The sequence below is a fragment of the Orycteropus afer genome, unplaced genomic scaffold (assembly GCF_000298275.1).
Source record: "Orycteropus afer afer isolate SDZICR_OR568_19922 unplaced genomic scaffold, OryAfe1.0 scaffold00017, whole genome shotgun sequence".
Lineage (NCBI taxonomy): Eukaryota > Metazoa > Chordata > Mammalia > Tubulidentata > Orycteropodidae > Orycteropus > Orycteropus afer.
In genome coordinates this window covers 6447336-6457902 of record NW_006921604.1, presented here as the reverse complement: position 1 = coordinate 6457902, position 10567 = coordinate 6447336, and the positions used below count along the sequence as shown (strand labels likewise).

Below are 10567 nucleotides of genomic sequence, written 5' to 3'. Positions count from 1 at the left end.
CGGTGATTCTCCATCCTGGCTGCACATAAGAATCAATATTTAAAAATACTGATGCCTGGTCCCCACTTTTGCCAATGGAATCAGAGTCTCAGGGCCAGGAGCAAGTCCTGGGCAAAGGTACTTGCCTCAGGAAATTACAGTGCCCAGCTGGGTTGAAAGCCACAACCCCAGACCAGCCAGCTGAGGCCAAGTCTGCCTTGAGCCCAGAGAAATCACCAGGAAATTCCCTAGATATTGTAACTTGTGACAGCAACATCTAATTAATCATCAACCCTGTAATGTGATCCCCAGCCCATAAATAGAGGACCTGCACAGTCTTTGGAAACCTGTCCAGTGACACCCTCCAGACAGTTTCCTCCTGACTCAGAGACCTGTGCTGATGGGGGCCTGCCTCTGCTCTGAGGCTGGTAAGTGGACACCTGGGAACCCTCAGCTTGGTTCCCAGACTGGGGAAGCCAGGGACAGAGGGGGCTTTGTGTTATTCTGCCAGAGCAGAAATTTCAGGAGGCAGACGTGTGGTCCCCACTTTAATGTATAAACATTGCTCAGAACAAGCTTCTGGCTCTGTGAGGTAGTGAGCTTCCTGTCACTGCAAAAATCCAAACAGAGGCTGAGTGACTCAGATCTAGGATCCCTGCAAGGATGGGATGCATCTACATAACTCGTTTGCCTCTCAGATCCTGTTATACTGAGACAAGGGTGACTGTGGTGGGAAGCAAATGAATACAATCTGATGATTTGCCTCACGGCAACCCTAGGTGTGTCAAAGCAGAATTGCACTCTGGGCTTTCAATGCCCTTGGTCTTACGGAAGTAGATTGGCAGGCTTTTCTTCTGTGGTGCTGCTGGATGGATTCAAACTGCCAACCTTTTGACTAGTAGCTGAGCACAAACCATCTGGGCCAGCTAGGCCCCTTGCTAGGAGCTCTGGTAGCATAGTACCTAAGGCACTTGACTGCTAACCAGAAGGCTGGCGGTTCAAACCCACCAGCCACTCCTCGGAAGGAAGGTTGGGCAATCTACTTCCATGGTGATACTGCCTCGGAAACCCAAGGAGGGGTCGCTATGAGTTGGATCTGACTTGATGGCACATAACAATAACAACAGGCTCCTTGCTGTGGTGGTGGGCAGCAGAGTACAATTTAAGGGGTCTGGTGGAAGACAAAGGAGCTCTGGTGGTCCACTGGTTAAATTACTTGGCTGCTAACCAAAAGGTTGGTGGATTGAACCCATTAGTCACTCCATGGAAGAAAGTTGAGGCAGTCTGCTTCCATAAAGATTTACAGACTTGACAACCCAGTGGGTGTCGTTATGAGTTGGAATTGACTCAATGACAGTGAGTTTGGTTGTGTGGTTTGGTGGAAGGCAAGGGCCAGGGTCCAAGCTCTGTTAGGGTCTAGCTGTGGGACTTGGCAAGTCACGTTTCTCTGGGCCTCAGTTTCCCCATATGCAGGCTGCAGACAATGTAATCCATGGTGTTGGCTTACAGAATGACCAGAATGCACCAATCAAAAGGGTCATCAGGTACGAAGGTTCTCTGCAAGCCTCACCTGAGGGTACAGTTGCTCCATTAGTGGAAGGTCTGTGCTCTGGGCAGGAGATGGGTCCCTTGTCTTTGATCACCAAGATCAGGCTGCACATCACTGAACCCTGCCCCATAAGCAAAGAGTCACCGCCCTAAGCCTTGGCTGGGCTCTTGCTCTCCTGGCAGAAACCGAAAGCCTGCATACCAGCAGTGGTGGCGCTCAGACTTGAGGTGGGAACCGAAGCTGCTGCTGTGGCTGCAACTATGAATTCCAGGCGGGGCAATGATGTTGCCATAAAGGATGTGGCATTAAGAACTCAGGGCGAGGAGCTGGGCTGGGGTTCCCTCATTTTTGGCTGCCAGACTGTGGGCAACTTGCACAACCTCGTCAAGCCTCCACCCCACTAAGTGCTTTATCACAGGGTTGTGAGGATGATAGAAAGAGGTGCTCAGTGGGTGCCCAGCACTTGGAGAGGCTTGCAGGCTGGAAGGAATGTGGTGAAGATCTTGGGAGCCCTCACTGACCTTTTGTAGCTTAGATCCCAAGAGTCATGACTCTCTGATAGGAATTCACCTGTCCAGGGGTAGAGACATCCCAAAGGCCATGAGTTGTGGTTCTTGAGCTCCCGGCAGCCAGGGTGGGTCCTTGTTGGCCCAGCATACCATACCATCCCTGCAGCCCAGGGAGCTTGGGAGGCAGGGTGGATGGATGGACAAGTCACTCAGCTTCTCTGAGTCTCAGGGTCTTGCCTAAAAATGGGGCTTATAGTAAGAATGGCTACCTCTGGGAGTGGGTGAGAAGGTGGGTGTGAGGGTGCTCTGACTCTCGTGCCAGCCCAGCCAGCCGTGAACAGGCCTAATCAGAGAGCCAGACTTGGCCTGTGCCCACCCCATGAGCAGAGTGTGATTGGATTGCCTGGGTCAGAGGATAGGAGATCCCCCTGTGGCCCTATGGGCTTTAGGAGGAGACAAGCAGAGTACGTGGCCTCAGGTGGGCACCCATACCTCTCATGCCCACTGTTACCCACCCCCAAACTCAAGCAGCAGAGTCCTGTGGAGGAGGGTGCCTGTGGGTGGATGCCAGCCTGTGGGCACTTGGCCAGGATGGCAGGGCAAGGAAGGTCTAGGCCCACTCCACCTCAGCCTTGTGCAGGAACCAGCCAGCCCCATACAAAGAGTGCATGTGGAGATCTGCATGTGGAAAGGCTGAGGCCCAGCGACACTTAGCAATGGCCACACTCAGGCAGTTGCTGAGGGATTGCCCCAGGCAGTGAGAGGGGCCCAGGAGTGCAGCTGGGAGAAGGGTGCTCATGCCTACTGGCCACCTAATTGCCTGTGCAGCGCCTGATTGTATCCCCTCAACCTTGTTTGCCTCCTCTAGCTGTGGTGATGATGGAAACATGGCCCCTGGGGGCTCTGGAAGGCTCCTGAGACAGGGATGGGGTGAGATTTGAAGACTGTCTTTTGTCTTCTGGGGTCCCCAGGGCCTCCCTGCCCTGGAGGATGTTCCTCCTCCTTTCTGGACTGCCTCGTGGCCAGCCAGTTCCCTGGCTCCACTCCAGGAAGTGGATAGGGAAGTGATTTCACCTCTCCCCATTCCTCAGCCTAGGCCTGCCCCAAGGCAGCCTCTGTCCTGGCCGTCATTTCCATTTGTGGATGAGGACACTGAGACCACGGGACAGTGAGCTGTCCAGGGCAGTGTACAGGGGCTGGGGTGGGAGGGGAACAGCTCCAAGCCAGAAGCTCATCCCTGTTGGTTATGTCTAGGCCCAAGTAGCTAAAGATGATGGGGTCTTTGGTTTCCTGTAGGTGCTTCATTGGGTGAGGCTGGGCAGCTCCATTTGAACCTTACCCCTGATTACTGTGTGGCCAGAACCCACCGGCAGGAGGAGTCTTTTCTGCCTCATGGGGTCATGGGAGGATTTGATGTGGTGGTATGTGGAGAGTGAGTGCTCAAAAGAGGTGCTAGGGGCTTGGATGCTGGTCACCATCTCCCTGGCATTCAGTGCCAGGCCTTTGCCCCGGTCCCTTATCAAGCCTATTCCAGCCCTTCTCTCCAGTCCCCACCTCAGGGATGGTCAGTGACCCAGCCAAGTGAGGGGTCAGTGTCCACCCTCCTGGGTTTTGGCCAGTTATCCCAAGACCCTCTTCCTGCCCTCCCCACCTCCACAGCCTGAGACCTTTCCAAGGGGTAGTTAACTCCTTACATTCAAGAGCCCCCTGGGGAAGGTGCCCAAAACTTCAGGCCCTAGCCTGTCATTTGTGGACAAGACACTGAGACCAGAGGGGCAGTGAGCTGCCCAGGCCAGCAGCAGAGCCAGGTCTAGGTGTGAGCCCTAGTTCATCAGTTGTACTAAACGTCTACCCATTCTGTGGAGGAGGTCGTCTCCACAAGGCCTGTCGGTGCCTAGGGGCTCAACAGTCAAAAGCATCCAGCCCAGAGTCAGGGCCTTCCAAGATGGCTCCGGGTCACAATCTGTGCTTATTTGGGGACTTTCCCTTGCTGAGGAAGGGCCTCGAGGAACAGAGATCTGGGTAGGTCTTCTGTCAGTTGTGAAGGATAGCAGTGGCCAGCTGGGAGCTTTGATGCATTCCAGGAAGGGGCAACAGCAAGGGCCAGGACATGGGAGAGGGAGTGGTGAGTGTGGACACTGGAGCTCTGTGAGAGCAGGGAGATAAAGAGGGGAGGAGCAGGCTCCGAGGTCCCCAGGCCAGGATGAGGGCTTATCCCTGTCACCTGGGGTGAGGGAAGATGGTGGGCTTACCTCCAGCCTTTGGAAGTCAGAGGCTGATTCACTATGATCTCAGGGGTGTCCCTTGTGCTTGACCTGATTGAGCTTCCCCTCCTCGTCTCTGTTTGAGTACGATCAGAGAGTGCAGGTGCCAGTGGGCAAGGACCAGACTGGGTGGGGGTGGGGTTGACTAAGGGGTTGGGGTGTGGCTAAAGCCTGATTGAATTCATTTCTTTTTATTTTCAAATTAAAACAACCCAGAAAGAGCAGAGTCGGGAGTGGAGGGGGGGTTGGAGTGGGAAATAAGGCCACAGGAAGCCCCCTGAAGGCGTTTATGAGGAAGGAAGCTCTTTCAGTTTCCTCCAGGCTGCAGGGTTGGAGGAAGGGCTATTTGGTAAGGAACTTTCCCCACCTGCCTTCCAAGTGGAGTCAAGTCAGGAAATTCCCTGGTTTCAGAGCCATATCAGGCCTTGGCTGGGACCAGCCCAGTTTCTGAAGGGCTGACCTGGGACCCCTAGCCAGGCTGCATCATCCAGCCAGTAGGGAGCTGTTGGTCCCTTTCTCTCCTTCCTAAGTGATGCAGGGTCACCTTGGGAAAATCAGAAAATCTGACAAGCAGAGAGGAAAACAGCACCAGCACCTGGCCCATCTTGCAGAGCTGATCAGTTAGCAGATTGGCCCATCCCTGTTTAGGGTGTTTGTATACATCACATAGCACATTGTTATGGATTGAACTGTGCCCCGTCCCCCCTTCCTGCAAAACGTGTGTTGTAAATCCTAACCTCTATGCCTGTGGCTATAATCCCATTGGGAATGGGCTGTCTTTATTATGTTCATGAGACAGGATTAGTGTAGGTTGTAAATTGAGTCAATCTCTTTGGAGACCTAAGAGTTTAAACAAGTACCCTGGCAGAGATGAGGGAGCTCTGGAAGCGTAGTGCCTAAGGCACTTGACTGCTAACCAGAAGGCTGGTAGTTCAAACCCACCAGCCACTCCATGGAAGGAAGGTTGGGCAATCTACTTCCGTAGTGATACGGCCTTGGAAACCCAAGGAGGAGTCACTATGAGTCTGGGGCTACCTTGATGGCACATAACAACAACAACAGTAGAGATGAGGGAAAAGAGCTGTTAGGCCCCTTGAAGATCGCCCAGGAGCAGAAGCTCAGAAGAGACAAGGACCTTTCTTCAGAGCCAACAGAGGGAGAAAAACTTCCCCTAGAGTGGGCACCCTGAACTCAGACTTCTAGCCTCTTAAATATGAGAAAATAAATTCTGTTAAGGTCATCTACTTGTGATGTTTCTCTTCTAGCAGCACAGATAACTAAGAACACGTATTCGTGTGTAGTATGTGCATGTGTGTAGCTAACAAAAATAGGATATTATATTTTCTGTTCTAAACTCTGCTCTATTTAACAACATTAAAAATCATTACTAGGTAGGCCAACAGATGCAGGCACCAGTTCCTTTCATCATCAAGACATCTCTGCAAAAAGAAAATTGAGGCTTAGGGAGGTCATGGCAGGAACTCAGACTCTGGACAGGCAAAGCAGGGTTCCTACCGGGCTCTAAGGAGATCTTGGGAGTCCTGAGGGCAACTGCAGTGATGGTGGGGGGACTGGGAATTAAGGGAGGTTGATATGGCGGGGCAGGGTGTGTGTGCATTGGAAGTGGGGAGGGGGCAGGCGGTGTTGAGGCAGGCCTACGGTGCTGGTGGGGGGTGTCAAGATGGTCCAGGGAAGCTGGTTCCTAAGGTGGCTTGAGGGAATGGGTGGGTCCAGGGCCCTCTTGCCCTGCATTGATGTCCCACCCTTCCCGCTACCCCAGGCACCGAGACACCATGCGAGGCACTTCGCTTCCACCCTGAGGCCAAGGGCACACAGGTGTGTCTGGATACACGCCGTTGCACTGCGCGGCGCCTTGCCACCTTCCACGACGCCATCGTGTTCAGCCAGAGACCTGTGCAGCCCGGCGAGCGCGTGACGCTGCGTGTGCTGCGGCAAGAGAACTGTTGGTGCGGCGGCCTCCGCGTGGGCTTCACGCGCCTGGACCCCGCACGGGTGCCCGCGCTCAGCCTGCCGCCCTTCGTGTGTCCTGACCTGGAGGAGCAGAGCCCTACGTGGGCGGCTGTGCTGCCTGAGGGCTGCCCGCTCTTGGGGGATGTGGTTTGCTTCTGGGTGAACCGTCGGGGCCAGCTCTTCGCTGAGGTCAACGGGGGCCCTCGGATCCTGCTGCGCAGAGGTGTGCGTGTGGGCGCCCCTCTCTGGGCGGTGATGGACGTGTATGGGACCACCAAGGCCATCGAACTGCTGGGTGAGGCAACCTGTGGGGGCCCAGGGACCACTCACGGGAGGAAGGTGGAAGTTAAGGTAGCACCTCACTCCCGTCCAGGACTGCAGGAAAACCCACTGATACATTCATTCATACTCAGTCAGTTCCATCAACCCCTGTCCAGTGTCAGGTATGGAGACACGTGCTACGGATATCAGATGGACAAGACCAGCCAGTCATAGGGATGTCTTGCCCCTAATGGATTATAATAAGATCAGCACCCCAAACATCTGTTAAAGGGCTCATCACATCTCACAAAGGAAGAATTGCCTTGGCTTTGCAGTCTAAGTAAGAGTTTACTAGGAGCCAAGCATGCGCTAAGCAGAGGGAATAGCAAGTTTAAGAGTTTAGAGGTGCAGAAGAGGACTACCTGTGGGGAGAAGAGAGAGTCCAGTCAGTGCTGGGGAAATAAGAACCATTCCTCTGGCCACACAAGAGGAGAATAGATTTCAGGGGAGCAGTAGAAGCAGGGAATACCCATTAAAAGAAATATTAGCATTTCTGGTCTGGAGGTCCATGGGTCTACACAGGCAGTCCAACCCCTGTACCCAGAGATTTTGTTTTTAAAAATCATCTCAGCAGCTGCAGCCTCAGTCCTAGAGTGCCTGATTCTGTAGATCCTGAGTGGGACCCAAGCATCTGTGTATTCCTTGCTTTCTCAGGGAAGTGGCTCCACTTCTGGGATGTGGCTATTGCTGAGGATTTGCACCCAGGCAGTGGCAATAGGGTGGAGGGAGGGCCTGCAGGAAGGGCAGTTTGGAGGAAGAATCTACAGCCTCATGAATTTGGGCCTGTTCTGGGTTAAGCTGGGGAAGGGTTAAGCCAAGGCAGGACCTTAAAATCAGCCAGAAGCTCCAGCCCTGAGACCCACAAAAGAAAGGACATGGACACCTTGCCTTGGGGTCAGGTGGGATGGGAACACCTGGGTTTGCTCAACCTGTGCTCTGAGCTTCTCCTTTCTTCCATAGACCACACAGCCAGACCATTCCCCACCACCAAACCACGTTTCCTTGGTGATGATGCTGTGTCTGAGCCTGAAGGTGAGTGGCTTCCCTGAGCACCAGGGACTCCCCAGGACTGCAGCACTGGGGTGGGGGAATTGAGATAGGCCCAACCCTGGGAACTTGGTAGTGTCTCTCTGAGTCCCAGTAAAGTCTCCAACATGGCTCAGGTTCATCGGGCTTGGGCCAAAAGACTTGGCTCTGCCTACTGAACACCTAAAAGCAATTTAACAGCTCTGCTTTCTAGAACATGGCTAACTTTGCATTACTAGAGCATATTCATGATGGCCGGATAATATTTTGTTCCTGCTTTAAAAGCATATCCCACACTCATTATAAAAACTTTGCCAAATAGAAATAAATTTAATTTTACAGAAGTCTCAGAGAAAAAAAAAGTAGCCTACAGGAGTAATAATCTGCACAAACCATGGGCTCATCTACCCTGAGACCAGAAAAACTACATGGTGCCCAACTACCACTACTGACCATATTGATCAGGGCCATAATAGATGGACTCAGATAGAATGGGAGAAAAATATGGAATAGAACTCAAATTCTTAAAATGTCCAGACTTATTGGACCAATTGAGACTGGATGACTCTGTGAGACTATTGCCCCGAGATTCTCTTTAAATCTTGAACTGAAACTATCCCAAAGTCACCTTTTAGTGAGTGAAATAACAGATTGACACACAAAATAAAGGATGTTACCTGAGAGTATGGGGTTCCATTAAAGAACCATCTATATGAGACTGAAAAGTCAACAATTACTCTAAAGCAAGGATGACAAGACAAGAAGGTGGGGAAACTAGAGTGCTGGAAAGGGAACAAGCAGAACACAATGAGAATGTCGACTCATTGTGAAGAATGGAACCTATGTCACTGAACAACTTGTGTTGAAATTGTCAAATGGGCACCTATTTTGCTGTGTAAACTTTCACGGAAAACACAACAGATATTTTTCATAAAAGAAATTAATTAAATATTAAGAATAAAGAAGAAGGTAAAAATTAACCCATTATCTTCATGCTGAGTTAACTGTTACCTCTTAGGTAGGTTTCCTTCGAGTATTTTTCAGTCATATATATATATATATGAGACATTGTTTGTGTTTTATTTTCCTTGTTTTCTAAATTGGAATTTTATGATATGTATGTATGTATGTATTATGTTTTCTATCCATTTTTTTTCACTTGATTACATTGTAAACATTTTCTGAGATAAATGTCCTTTAAAATATGACTGCATAGTTCTCTGTCATGTGGTTTATCTCATGAGTAGGTTGCCCCTTGCTCCCATATGCACCTGATCTTTGGTCTCCTTTTCTCCAGCCGTAGCAGGAGAGGAGTGTGCCATCTGCTTCCACCATGCTGCCAACACCTGTCTTCACCCCTGTGGCCACAAACACTTCTGCAGCTCCTGTGCCTGGAGAATCTTCAGGGATACGGCCAAGTGCCCGGTGTGCCGCAGAGAGATCAAAGCAGTGACACAGATGCAGGGCCCTCCGGCTCTGAGGTCTGAAGAAGGCTCATGAGCAGAGAAGGCCTTCTGTTGTGGGTAGCAGATCGGGCCTGGTCCTGAGCTGAGCCCCTGCAGAGGGACGGGGTGCAGCCCTGCCCTCTTTCTAGAGAAGAATCATGGAGGAGAGCCAGCACCAGGCACAACAGAGAGAGGGAGACAAAGGGAGCAATGACCATTTCTCTCACCTTTTCACCAACAGATGTTTGAGGGTAGGGCCAGTGGAGCAAGGAGAATCCCTTCTCCTGCCCATTCTAGAACTATCCCCTGATAGGGTGTCTGGCCTCAGAAAGTGGCATCAGCAATGGGTCAGGGGACTTATGTCCCCTCTGCTTAGCTCCAGCTTCATTTGTGCTCAGGGCTTGCCAAGACTTCTGGCTGGCTAGTTGACATAGCTACCACAGATCTAGCAATCCCTGGTACTCATAAACTCAGAGGACAAAAGTTAGGTATCTAAAAACCTATGCATGCCACTAAGAAGGAACTCTAGTCAGAGAAGGGGTGGTCTGGTCCCTCATTTTATTGCTGAGGAAGTGGAGGCATCTGCCTGTGTTTGCTGGAAGCCCTCTACAACCCGAAGTATTGAGGAACCTGAATCAGATGCAGGGAGGCATCGGGGGGAATGTGTATAGTCCCCTGTGGAAAGCTAGGTCACCTCTGAGTTCTCTGTAAAGTGGATCTGCAGGAACCTGCCCTGCTTACCTCACAGGATGCTTGTGAGACCCCAATGAGATTGGGCAATTGAAGATGATGAAACATGAGTGTGTACTATTTGTCGCATGGTTATACCCTTGCCAATACCTCAGGTATTGAAGTAAATTTTTGTCACTCGATATCATAAAAAGACCAGACTTACTGGTCTGATAGAGACTGGTGGAACCCCCAAACTATGGCCCTTAGACATTCTTCAATTCTGTAACTTAACCCACCACCAAGGATCAATTTTCAGCTAAACAGTAGATAGGCCTATAAATTGAATAATAACACCAGGGAGGAATGTTCTCCTCTGTACAATCAACCATATGAGACCAAAAGGGCAGTATTTCTCCAAAAATAAAGCTCATAAGGCAGAAAGGGGCAGGAAAGAAGGAAAAATGGAAACAAGGAACCCAGAAAGGATGTGGCAAGTATACAATTACATTGAGGGGATTGCAACAAATGTCATGAAACAAAATGTGTATAAATTGTTGAATGGAAAACTGATCTGCTCTGTAACTTTCACCCAAACTACAATTAAAAAAATGATAGTAAAGTCAACATCATTGTGGTAGTTAAATTTGTATGTCAACTTCGCTGGGCTGGCTGAGTGTCTGGGCAGCTGGTGGTAGTTATTTCCCATGATGAGACTGGCAATCAACTCTATGGTGGGATCTACCATGAGTAGCTGCCTTTGGTATGTGGTCTGCTTCCTGTATATAAAGAGAAGCCTTGGAGATAGTCTCTAGCTTATGAAATGCTTGAACC

The 10567-nt window shown here is 50.8% G+C and overlaps 1 protein-coding gene across 1 annotated transcript; it reads left to right on the top strand.

Moving 5' to 3' along the window:
• Positions 1 to 5894: 5894 nt before the first annotated feature.
• Positions 5895 to 9119, top strand: NEURL3 (neuralized E3 ubiquitin protein ligase 3). Its single transcript, XM_042783471.1, has 4 exons — positions 5895 to 5907; positions 6082 to 6567; positions 7554 to 7625; positions 8917 to 9119. The coding sequence occupies exons 1-4, from the start codon at positions 5895 to 5897 to the stop codon at positions 9117 to 9119; spliced, it is 774 nt and encodes a 257-aa protein (XP_042639405.1).
• The last annotated feature ends 1448 nt before the right edge of the window (positions 9120 to 10567 follow it).

Excerpts from the sequence above, each read along its gene's own strand:
- NEURL3 (XM_042783471.1), top strand. Across the intron at positions 6,568-7,553 it reads CAAGGCCATCGAACTGCTGG|ACCACACAGCCAGACCATTC; the intron begins GTGAGGCAACCT and ends TTTCTTCCATAG. Across the intron at positions 7,626-8,916 it reads TGCTGTGTCTGAGCCTGAAG|CCGTAGCAGGAGAGGAGTGT; the intron begins GTGAGTGGCTTC and ends CCTTTTCTCCAG.